Source organism: Arctopsyche grandis, chromosome 4 (assembly GCF_051622035.1).
Source record: "Arctopsyche grandis isolate Sample6627 chromosome 4, ASM5162203v2, whole genome shotgun sequence".
Taxonomy (NCBI): Eukaryota; Metazoa; Arthropoda; class Insecta; order Trichoptera; family Hydropsychidae; genus Arctopsyche; species Arctopsyche grandis.
The window spans coordinates 23,437,231-23,449,239 of record NC_135358.1 but is presented as its reverse complement, the minus strand read 5'-3'; the positions used below and the strand labels follow the sequence as shown (position 1 = coordinate 23,449,239).

General features: G+C 35.6%; 3 protein-coding genes and 1 long non-coding RNA gene across 5 annotated transcripts in view; 1 reads left to right on the top strand and 3 right to left on the bottom strand.

Moving 5' to 3' along the window:
• Window positions 1-12,009, bottom strand: part of LOC143910915 (uncharacterized) — a 95,160-nt gene that overhangs the window by 45,233 nt on the left and 37,918 nt on the right. The gene's annotated exons all lie outside the window — the stretch shown is intronic.
• The window catches only part of Trs33 (trafficking protein particle complex subunit Trs33), a 58,967-nt gene that overhangs the window by 13,059 nt on the left and 33,899 nt on the right, over window positions 1-12,009 (bottom strand). The gene's annotated exons all lie outside the window — the stretch shown is intronic.
• Sras (Ras converting CAAX endopeptidase Sras) lies at window positions 5,107-7,319 on the top strand. The gene is made up of 6 exons (XM_077429543.1): window positions 5,107-5,375; window positions 5,456-5,700; window positions 5,767-5,934; window positions 6,008-6,076; window positions 6,153-6,215; window positions 6,286-7,319. Exons 1-6 carry the CDS (start codon window positions 5,215-5,217, stop codon window positions 6,486-6,488), a joined length of 909 nt encoding a protein of 302 aa, XP_077285669.1. The 5' UTR covers window positions 5,107-5,214; the 3' UTR covers window positions 6,489-7,319.
• On the bottom strand, window positions 6,946-11,730 carry LOC143910904 (neutral ceramidase-like). 2 transcript variants are annotated; one of them, XM_077429532.1, is made up of 14 exons: window positions 11,595-11,730; window positions 10,714-10,837; window positions 10,498-10,641; window positions 10,256-10,432; window positions 9,871-9,998; window positions 9,594-9,798; window positions 9,310-9,519; window positions 9,111-9,233; window positions 8,827-9,030; window positions 8,339-8,566; window positions 8,168-8,263; window positions 7,903-8,070; window positions 7,702-7,820; window positions 6,946-7,602 (listed from the first exon to the last, which is right to left on the bottom strand). In XM_077429532.1, exons 2-14 carry the CDS (start codon window positions 10,828-10,830, stop codon window positions 7,425-7,427), a joined length of 2,097 nt encoding a protein of 698 aa, XP_077285658.1. In that variant the 5' UTR covers window positions 10,831-10,837; window positions 11,595-11,730; the 3' UTR covers window positions 6,946-7,424. The 2 variants fall into 2 exon arrangements, with proteins under 2 accessions (XP_077285658.1, XP_077285657.1); XM_077429531.1 differs by having other exon boundaries at window positions 11,489-11,604.

Sequence of the window (12,009 nt, the reverse complement as noted above, 5' to 3'; positions counted from 1 at the left end):
GCTGCCGTCCCTGAATGCGATATTTTCCACCTCGGTGAGCGTAGATTATCGGATATTATTTTAACATTTTTATCTGGTAACCTGCACTCCTCATTACTTTCTTAATTTGAATGTGATGTATGAGTGGAATCTTAATCTACTCTCTTCCATTTGGGCCTCGCTGTGATTTTATTTTTTATTCATATTTTGTTTTATTTATTTTAATTTTTCTTTCTCCTTTGTACATTTTTATGTACTATTTTAATTGTATTATTATTTTCCTTTTGTTACTTTTTTATTATTATTTTATTTTACCATGTTTTCTGCTTTATAATTTTTCTGTTTTTTACTAATTTTACTTGCATTAAAAACTTTATTAAATGTAGGCCATTGTGGCACATTAGGTTCTTCCTGTAATGCCACAATGGTCCAAAACTATTAATAAACTAGTGTTGGACCCGTTGATTTCAACGGGTGGTTTCGAAAAGGAATTGAAACTCGAATAAAAATAAAGTTAAAGATATTGAATCGACTGGTTTCGGAAAGAAATTGATGCACGAATTACGAAGTGATTACGAATTACGAACTACGTTTTGTGCATCGCCGACCTCCTGACGCCTTTGCCCCCGATGCCTCCGTCGCTCCGGGGCCTTCGGCCCCAGCGCCGCCGGCGCCTCCGGCGCCCCCGACGCCTTCGGCACCCCGGGGGCTTCGCCCCCAGCGCCGCCGACGCCTCCGGCGCCCCCAGCACCCCCGATGCCTTCGGCACCCCGGGGGCTTCGCCCCCAGCGCCGCCGACGCCTCCGGCGCCCCCAGCCCCCCCGATGCCTTCGGCACCCCGGGGGCTTCGCCCCCAGCGTCCCCGATGCCTTCGGCACCCCGGGGGCTTCGCCCCCAGCGCCCCCGATGCCTTCGGCATCCCGGGGGCTTCGCCCCCAGCGCCCCGATGCCTTCGGCACCCCGGGGGCTTCGCCCCCAGCGCCGCCGACGCCTCCGGCGCCCCCAGCGCCCCCGATGCCTTCGGCACCCCGGGGGCTTCGCCCCCAGCGCCGCCGACGCCTCCGGCGCCCCCAGCACCCCGGATGCCTTCGGCACCCTGGGGGCTTTGCCCCCAGCGCCCCCGATGCCTTCGGCATCCCGAGGGCTTCGCCCCCAGCGCCCCGATGCAAAAATGAAAAAAATGAAAAAACTGAAAAAATGAAAAAAATGAAAAAACTGAAAAAATGAAAAAAATGAAAAAACTGAAAAAATGAAAAAACTGAAAAAATGAAAAAAATGAAAAAAATGAAAAAATGAAAAAAATGAAAAAACTGAAAAAATGAAAAAACTGAAAAAATGAAAAAAATGAAAAAAATGAAAAAACTGAAAAAATAAAAAAAATGAAAAAACTGAAAAAATGAAAAAACTGAAAAAATGAAAAAAATGAAAAAAATGAAAAAAATGAAAAAACTGAAAAACTGAAAAAAATGAAAAAACTGAAAAAATGAAAAAAATGAAAAAACTGAAAAAATGAAAAAAATGAAAAATATGAAAAAAATGAAAAATATGAAAAAAAAAAATTTTGTTCCCCATACTGGTTGATGGTTGATCGTCCGTCACATACAAATATACAAATATATTTAGCGACAGTCCGTTTTTATATATAGTATAAATAAACTGGATGGCAGCTTAAAACGCAATTCTCGTCTTCTCGAATGATAGATTGCACATCAGATTCGGAACTTATCGAATCTTGCCTTATTAAAACTCGCCAGAAAGATCCAACTCAATTTTAATAATTGCATCTGTGCATATCGAAAGATTACTCATTATCTGATGTGCAATCTATCATTCGAAAATGCGAGAATTGCGTTTAAAGCTGCCATTCAGTTCATCTGTCGTTCAGTCTGTCTGGTGATTGTCGAGCGCTTGCACCGCACCGGTGTATACATACTTTTAAATCATAAATGCCACTTTGACGAAGAAAACATAGAAGAGGCTTGTAAAAAGTGTTTCGCCAGCGATGATGTATGGATGTAAAACTCCAAGATGCTACACAAAGTCCGGTGCACTCAAAGAAGCGTGGAACGTTGTATGCACAGCAAAATGAAAAGCTATTTTATTTATTTCTATTTTTATATATTTTGGCACGGTGACATTACAGAATATTCTAACGCAGAGCATCGCAACGTGAATGCCCCAGCTCTTTCTATACCACGGACACCACTTTGATCTAACATAGATATTGCATGTAACCGATGCGATAGATTCACAGAATTTCAATTTCATTGTTGATTAATTGACACACAGACAGAACGTTAACCCTTTGACTGCTACAACAACGATAAATCGTTGTTTTGAAATGGGCGAAGATTGCTACGACGATCGTTGTTGTCGACATTAATTGTCGTATTTCAATACTTTCTTTGAGCCACCAGCGCATCAGTGGCACGAAACATTTTTTTTATATACGTATTTATATTTATTTTTCAATCAAGCTTTATAAATATTTATCAATTTTTTAACCCTTTGGCTGCTACGAGGTTTTTCAATGTCCAAGCGAAAAATGCTAACATTTGTAATTATTTTGAAAAAAAATAAATATAATATTTTTTTTACATACTTACTTCGCCGAACACTCGTAATTTTTATAATACTTTATATACATTTTTAAGAAGCAGTCGTGGACTCGTGCTCTCTCTTTCTGTCTTGCTTTTACATGCGTGCGTGCGAAAGAGATACCTACATATATACTACAAAGCTCTTCAATTTCGGGTTCATCATCAAAGTAAATTTCGGGTTCGTTGTCAATGTCATATAAGGAGTTATTACTTGGGAATTGATTATTGTCGATAAATTCATTTTCAGAATCAGTAGAGCTGCTGATTTGTCGAGTTCCTCGGCGAGGAGCTATTATTTCGCTTTCATCACTTTCACTGTCCGATATCATTTTGCAGAGTTAAAATAAATGGCAAAAAACAATAGAAATCCGCTTTCAATTATATAGGTCACGAGACGTCACGAATTCATGCAATCAATCAAATGCAACTGAAATGCATACAAAATGATACATGTTGAAAAATTATTTGATTATTAGAAACTTCGCATCCTTGTGTGTCTCGCTCACACGTACACAATTAAAACCAAGAAAGAAAGAGAGAAAGACCGCTACCTGTTTCGAATATATCGCATGTTGTAAGGCTACATCGATGTCTAAAAATAGATTATTGAAAAAAATAAAGCGTCAGGAAAACAATCGTCAAAACTTATTTAGTGTATATATGTAGGTATCTCTTTCGTACGCACGCATGTAAAAGCAAGGCAGAAAGAGAGAGCACGAGTCCACGACTGCTTCTTAAAAATGTATATAAAGTATTATAAAAATTACGAGTGATCGGCGAAGTAAGTATGTAAAAAAAATATTATTGTGGCGGCTCGCTTATACGACATGGTCGAGTTTGGTTGCCTTCCTGCGAGTGGGGACCAACCCGGCTGGGTTCGGACAGCTGCTACTCACTCTGTCTTCAGCTGTCATATAATAAACACGTGCATTAACATGCCAGTCGTCTCATTCGTTCATCCTCCATACTGGTGACCCCCGACATCGAGCCACGCAGCCTCGATCAATTTCAACATGCCGCTCATCCCTGCCTCGCCGAGTCAGGCGGGAGAAGCTACCCGCCGCGCCCCCATCGCCATCAACAGAGCGCGTCGCGGGCCCCGGGTGACAATAAACGAGCAGACACGGCTACCTACCTACCTACCTACCTACCGACGTCCAGCCACAACGTCGACGACAGGTGCTTTTAAAAAATGGGGGAGCGAATGAGACGACGATCTTGACAGCTGGATGTGGAGTCATGCGCGATCCACTACACATAGAACGGTCATCCAGCACCACAAGACATACACCACCTCAGCACCATCATCATCATCATCATCATCAAGGCCCCGTCCGTCCCCACGAGCGTCGTCACGCCGAGACGGGCGGTAGCGCTACAACACCTCCACGAGCCACAACGACTCACAGTCCAGCTCGGAGTATCATCAACCACATCGATGCCCCTGCCGCCCCCGCCGCCCCACCAACCGACATCAGCCTCGGAAGAGCGCCGCCGCCGCAGCATCGCATCGCGCGACCATCGGACCACCCACCGTCCTGCTCGCGACGTCACCGCCCTCGAATCTACCGACCATTCAGGGCGGTACACCTATGTACACAGCGGATGACCCACGTCAACATTTTTTTTTCTCCCCACGTAATAATTTTTTCTCTTTGTGTAACAACAATTTTTTTTCTTTTGTAAAATTTGTTTCTTTGTAATTTTGGTATCGCTGATGCTGGGGGGGGAGTGATGTGGCGGCTCGCTTATACGACATGGTCGAGTTTGGTTGCCTTCCTGCGAGTGGGGACCAACCCGGCTGGGTTCGGACAGCTGCTACTCACTCTGTCTTCAGCTGTCATATAATAAACACGTGCATTAACATGCCAGTCGTCTCATTCGTTCATCCTCCATATTATATTTATTTTTTTTCAAAATAATTACAAATGTTAGCATTTTTCGCTTGGACATTGAAAAACCTCGTAGCAGCCAAAGGGTTAAACAATCGACAAAAAATGATGATAGCAATAAAATAAACCAAATAAAAAAAAATGCTCTTTAACTATAATTTTACATTGGCGCCGTCACACACACGATATCTACATACGATATTTCCATATCCAATTCCCATATTGCAACCTGTAGCTGCTATTTAGGAACTGGATATGGAAATATCGTATGTAGATATCGTGTGTGTGGACGGCGCCATTGGCTACGTCCACACTACCGATATCTAAATTTACGAATTTTTCCATAACCAGATCCTAAATAGTAACCACAGGCTACAATATGGGAACTGGATATGGAAAATTCGAAAATATCGGGTGTAGATATCGGTAGTGTGGACGTAGCCATTGGCAAATAACAAATCCCTAATGCCAAGTGGGTATATTTTATTAGTTGCGTGTATGAATTTATAAATAAAAAAATACAAAACATTGAATATAAAAAAGCCAAATTAAAAGTGATGACAAATAAAAAGAAAAACACTTAGGCATGGTCAAAAAGTGCAATTTGTGTAGTGTGCAACCGTATTGGAAAAGTTGTCAGCAATGGTGGCGTGTTAAATGTGTATCGCGCATGCGCTGAAGCGAGTGACGTTTGACGGGTGTTTTGAAAGTGCGCGCGGCGAAGAGGGCCCCGCGCGGGGTAGATGGGGGCGGCGGGGAACGCAGGGGGTGCGGGTGCGGGCGATGGGGGAGTCGGGGGCGTCGGGGGCTACGCTGACTGTGGCTGGTGGGCCGGCAGTTGCTCCTTCATACTGTCAACCGCTTACGTTTGTAGCCTTTACGTGTGGGCGTGCCCCCATCCCAGGTTACACCTTCACTTTTTGCACATTATTTTCTATTTACGTGCAGTGACTAAATTATTTAATTATCTCTTTCTGCCTTCAGAGACCATCCCTCAACAATAAAAAAAAGATTTTTGAGTGCTGCCATTATGACTTTTATTTCGCCGCTCTTTCTATGGTTATGTTTATCCAACGACGCTTTGCGAGACATTTCGCTGTTGGAATACATGGGTCTTCGTATCCCAGGACTCATCCAAGCAATTATCTTGCCTCTTTTTCTTACTATTATATTGTATTTAGGACCACTCGCTATGTATACTATATCTGGAGTTTGGAAAGTTTATAAAGGTAAAACGAGAGGCGCTAGCATATTAAAACTTGAATACATTCATACATATTTATTGCAAATTTCAGAACCAATGTATTGGTGGAATAATTTTAATGATTTAATATGGGTGAGAAATCATATAGTTGCACCATTATCTGAAGAATTTACATATCGAGCTTGTATGATGCCAATATTACTGCAGTGTCTGTCTCCAGTTACGGCGATAATTATTTGTCCATTTTTTTTTGGAATAGGTATTAATTTGCAGATTGAATTACGGTTAAATTTCTACAGACATAAAAAAAATATTTTGAATTTTGATTTCAGCACATTTTCACCACATGATTGAGAAATTAAGAAATGGTCACAGTTTAATTTTGACCATTAGAGATTCATGTATGTTTTTATAACATCTTTTATAACACTCGATAATTTTTTTAATAATTTTGTAATACATTTTTCTTTTTTATAGGTTTTCAATTTACATACACTACCCTTTTTGGGGCTTATTCCGCGTTTTTATTCGCAAGAACAGGTAACAGCAATTGTTATTAGTGAGTTATTTAATTTAGTCCAGTTCAAATAAATCAAGTTTTTAATTACAGGTCACTTTGCGGCTCCATTCGTAGCACACATGTTCTGCAATCATATGGGTTTTCCAAATTTTGGCGCAATATTTCTGTATCGACCCATGCAAAGTCTCATCATATCCGTTCTATTTGTCATAGGGTTTATAATGTGGAATGTCTTATTAGTTCCGTTAACAAATCCTAGTTTTTATCACAATAATATTTATTGGCACGAATAGTTCAATTTTTTTGATCTTTATGAGCTTATAGCTCCACCCAAATAAATAATTGCAATATTTGCTATCGTAATTATTATAAAATAATACTAAAATATATCAATATTATGTTTTCAATTTAAGCTTTATTATTTTTCTAGTAGAAAATCAATTCTGTTTTATTGACATTTTAGAAATCATACATATTTGTATGAAATATATCATAAAAATTATAGTTTTTAAGCTGTAAATTGTATATTTATGTATATAAATTTATAAATACATCAATCAAAATTTTATCAAAATTATATACTAGAATGTGTTCAATAATATAAAACCCACATACGAAAAAAATCGAATGTATCCAATTAGTGCGTAAAAATATGTATGAATTAATTCATACAATTTACTGTTATTACCTGTAAAATAGTATACATTTTGTATTATACTTACTAGATACGTAGGAAAATAATATTTAACATTAAAATCATGTAATTTCTTGTTAATTGTTTTGTATATCCAGAATATAAATTACAGATTTAAAACTTGTTCTTTAATGCATACTTTTTATTGTAAATGTGACCTGATGTTAATCCTAACCATTGTTAATAATCATATTTATTCCTTCACTTAATTAATAGGTCTTGTTGAATGGTTTTTTTTCTATATTTATTTACCTTCTTAAGTGCCTCATGTGTGAGCTGATTGAATGAATTAATCATATGTAATTACAGTGTGCCTATATTTTTACTTCGAGTATTATTATACGATAAAAATATACTAACTTAAACGTATTGTTTATTATAAACGGTTGTGTTTGTTTCTATTTGTGATATTGAAAATTAAATTTTTTCCAAAAATACAAATGTTTTTTTTTTTATTATTCAAATAAGCATATGTATGAATTTTATTGCTTTATTTATCAGTATGAAATTTATTTTATAAAGTTTTTATATCAAATCAATAGACACGGAATGTATTCGAAACACCTTCATACAGACGTGTAGCGCCAAGAACGTAACGGAAATAACCGTAATGTTTAATTCTGTATGTTCCGATTGGGGTGCTTGAGTTGATTTCCCAAAATATGTTTGCACGACTAGTTCCTAAGAGAAGTGATGTTCGTTCCCAAACAAACCTAAACAATATTTTATAATTATTACAAAAATATTCTACACAATTAATATACATCTGTATATATAATATAATATAGTATATTTGCTGAAAATTAAATTACCTAGTTTCCCAATGTGAATCTGTAGCGATGACAACCCAACTATTTTCGTTTTCATCATATTTTTCTACAGCTAAGTACGTCTTTTCTGTCATTAAATTATTACGTGGATTGCCAGAGATCTAAAAAAGTGAAAATTTATTATACGTATATTAAACATAAAAATATATTAGAAACATTAAAAATTATTTAAAAAATACTTACGAATTTTACGTGAACGAAATCACCGTTTGTGTAAGTCGATTCGGGTTGTAAAACACAATCACCGATTTCCAATCCCCACGGTGCGACATCGAAAATCACTGGAGTTATAAGTGATATTAGTTTATCGGAGAAATCTACTGGAGTTGGACCAGGTTCGACAGTTTCATTCTAAAAAACGTAAAGGAGGTATGTAAAGAAGAGCATGTAAGATGTAATTTTTTAGTAAATATATAATATGTGTATTTATATAATCAAATCCACTCACAGCAATGATAGCTTTTGCCATTTCATTGAATTTATATAGATGTATAGTTAAGGTATGTGGACCGTAAATTGTCGAAGCGGCTTCGTACCTCTGAGCCTATATTGTCGAAGTAATGTATAATATAATTTTTATGATTTTGTTACAATAACAATATTATATAAATATATATACTTGATATTCTTCAGGCGTTGCGATATAATCTGAATATGTATTGCTGAGTCCTGCAATCACCACTTTGACGTCCTTGCCAGCTGCTGCAAATGTGTTGGTTAGTAATGATCTCATTCGTCGGCCTGACATTGTGGTGAATTCTCCGGGAACGGCTGCTATTACCAAATCTCCGAGTAGAGCCAATTGAGATGAAACTATTTCAGGTGACCATTTGTATGGATACTTTACCTACAGTGAATAATTATTTAATTAATAACATAAATACATACATATATCAGTTGATATTTATTAAGTTAGCTTATAATATCAACGTTTGTGTGAAAGAAAATAATAACCTAATCAGGGTTGTTATATGTAAAATAGTTAATAAGTACCTATTCTATATTTACAGAAATTAAATGCTGGCAAAAAGTTATTTGACTAGGGTATGCTATAAATATATTAATTCATACAATTAATGTTTATATGGCTGCTAAAAAACTACTTACTCGACCAGTAGCTAAAAGAATCGGTTTTGGTGCTTGACATTTGATATCTTCTTCTGTCGGAACAGCTAATAAATCTCTAATTGAATCCCAAATTGGATTTCCACTTGTAGTACCTTGACTAAAATTGAATGCACCTGGACCATCTGTAGTGCCGGCAGCAAAACTATACCCCATAGCTGGCACACATCCACCAACTCGTCTATTCTGATTTTAATATTACAAAAAGTATTATTAAAACATATAGTTATGAAAATATAAAATACTATACAAAAATATAATATTACCTCTATAAACCTTTCACTTTCTACATCATAATCGGGTACTTCGATATTTGTCATATTAACAAATTGATGAACGGCTCGAATTGGTCCTGTAATTTCATGACCACCATCTATTTGAAGAAGTTCCTGTGGGTAAAAAAAAATTATACTAAATCTTTCTTATTGTAAAAATTAAAGAATGAGACATTTTAAAAATACCCACCATACCACCCCTCATGATCCGTTCAGCAATGATCTTAGTACTCTCATACATATTTCTTCCAGGACCAGAGGCGAAACATTTATCATCGAAATTGACACAACGGCTTGATAATATATCACAATCCACTCCTGTATGTTGACATTTGGGACCCATTATATTAGGAGACACATCGCCTAAATTTGTAGAAGCAAATGCAGTGACTATTTTTCCCTATAAAATCAATTATAATGTCAATATTGTTTAAATATTAATGATATTATAGGTTTATCTACATTTAATTTTACTTTGCCAGGGAATGTTCCTTTGGGATTTACGGCTTCTTCTAAAAGCACTGACGCATAACCAACATTATCTGATGACACAAGATGATTCGTGTTGTTCATGCTGGTCGCATGAACGGCAAACCAATTGAGAGCGCCAAGTAATGTGCCGTTTGTCACTGAAACGAATTTAATTTGTGCTATTTTTTTGTCAGTGTCTCCATTGTATCTGAAAATCATTTTCATATAAATATTGAGAAGAGAATTTCTTCACATAGTTTATGAATTGTTCTTATTTTACTTAGCCCTCTCCGATTGTGGATTCAATAAATATGAAGATGGGGATCTGTTTATGTTTGCGCTATTTATGATTCCTTCATTGTAATAAATTTTAGCTGGAGTCAACGAATTATGAGCTATTTCAATACTCTTAAACAGAATAAATAAGCATACACTATAGTCTTTTATATTTCTCATATACATAACTAGGATCTAATATGTAACATATCTGAATAGTAACAATGGTTACTGTGTTTTAAGCAAAATGGAGTTTAATTTCTTTTAAATTAGTTCTATTTATAATTTTAGTAATAATTATGAAATGGAAAACGAGATTAAAATATTGGATGCTAATTTATATTTAACAAGAAAATATTTCATTTCGGTTGGTTCGTCAGTATGGATACCTTTACGATGCCGGTAGCATGAGCTTCGAATGTTTGAACCGCAAAGCCTAGGATAGTAATATCAAACAACATATGCATATTATATCCTCCGGGTCCAGAATGCGTGTGTGTACCACTCAAAATGACGTTGTTTTCATTGTACGTCGATCCAAACTTTTCTTTCAGTAATTCCAATACCTAAATTTAAAAATTGATGTAAAAAATTGTATTATTTAAATAAATCATTTTTTATCGGTACGTACACGTTTCCTCAATCCTGTATTCATCATTCCAGCATCTATTGATACGTAAACCAATCTAGAACCAGAGTTTTCGAATAAGAACGCCCTGGAAAATTGTCGTAGATGAATGCCTTCTCCTTTTTGTTCCATATTAGCGTATCCCATCTAAATATATGGAAATTAAGGTTTTAATGCTTGATTTATTATAATGAAATATAATTCAATATATGTACATACAAAGGTGATTTCTACGGAAGGACCGGTGATGTCCGCTATGCCAACACCAACTTGATAGTCGGCTAGTACACATTTTGAGGCAATGTAAATTGTAAACAATAATGCAAGTAGTTTCATTTTCTCTCTGAAATAGCATAATACATTTTCAATATGTAATTTTAATTGCATTCAAAGGTTAAATTATAATGTATCTACTTAGTTGGTTTCCTATCAAACATAACCTGTAAATGTATGGATAACAATGTATAAAAAAATGAAAAAAAAGTAATGTTATTGATCTAATATATAGTTGTAAAATCAATATATGCATATATTCAATGTATTTACATAGTATGTACAAAAATATTATTTTATAATATCAAAATAATTTTATTGAAAGGAAAAATTGTTTACTATTCATCTTACATAATTCCATAAATATTTACTAGTATAAGATACCAATCCTTTATTGTTCAATTGATATTGAAATTATTTAATAATACACCAGATTTGATTGATTGTCAATAATATTGTTTAAATCAAAATATCTCAAACAATCTTATTCAGTATAAAGAATTTAATAATTGCATGTTCTAACAATAGCGAAACGATAAAGATCATAATCCAATAATGTATTAAAAAATACGATAGTTTATCTCTCGTGCACACTATGACTATGCCAATTTATTTGTACATCATTAACACATTTAAAAGCAAATTTTTATGTTAATCGACTGAGATTGGGCACAACTTTCTTTTATGAAGAAGTGAGTGAGCGTGTGTTAGAATTATTTACATTAGCGTGCAAGACAGCCGGCTCGACGAACGTTCAAATACGCATTGTGCTAATAAACAAAAGACCATAGTACCAGCTAACGTGCAAAAGCGGGTTGTCGACTTACGTTTTAAAATGGAATTGATGTAACTCGTTTATGAGAAGATTGCTTGTGCGACTACCTATAGTGAAAATTTATCTGGCAGTAAGGACAATGTACCTATAGGTATATAACGTGTGTAATGTCTTATCAAAATATCAATGTTATCAGTACTTTCAAACCGCACTGATAATAATCAATTAACCTATGTGTACCCCTTTTTTAATCCATGTTGATTAATTACTGTATAAGATAAATTGACGTCCGTAAACCATTTTTATCACTGTTGTGAACAGATTTGAAATAACGTATATATTTTTATATGTATGTATGTAGATCATGTACTTGTGGAAATCTGCATCAGATAAACAAAAATGGTGGAATTATATTTTTGGATCGCAGGTAATATTTGTCACAGTATGTTAACATTTATTATAGTTTA

What these genes read in the sequence shown, in the direction of transcription:
- Sras (XM_077429543.1), top strand. Translation starts at nt 5,215, where the DNA reads ATGGGGGCGGCGGGGAACGCAGGGGGTGCGGGTGCGGGCGATGGGGGA. An exon ending in TGGGCGTGCCCCCATCCCAG is followed by an intron (nt 5,376 to 5,455) that starts GTTACACCTTCA and finishes TTCTGCCTTCAG; the next exon opens with AGACCATCCCTCAACAATAA. An exon ending in AGTTTGGAAAGTTTATAAAG is followed by an intron (nt 5,701 to 5,766) that starts GTAAAACGAGAG and finishes TGCAAATTTCAG; the next exon opens with AACCAATGTATTGGTGGAAT.
- LOC143910904 (XM_077429531.1), bottom strand. Translation starts at nt 11,556, where the DNA reads ATGGTCTTTTGTTTATTAGCACAATGCGTATTTGAACGTTCGTCGAGC. An exon ending in GGATCATGAGGGGTGGTATG is followed by an intron (nt 9,234 to 9,309) that starts GTGGGTATTTTT and finishes TTTTACCCACAG; the next exon opens with GAACTTCTTCAAATAGATGG. An exon ending in GATTCACATTGGGAAACTAG is followed by an intron (nt 7,603 to 7,701) that starts GTAATTTAATTT and finishes AATATTGTTTAG; the next exon opens with GTTTGTTTGGGAACGAACAT.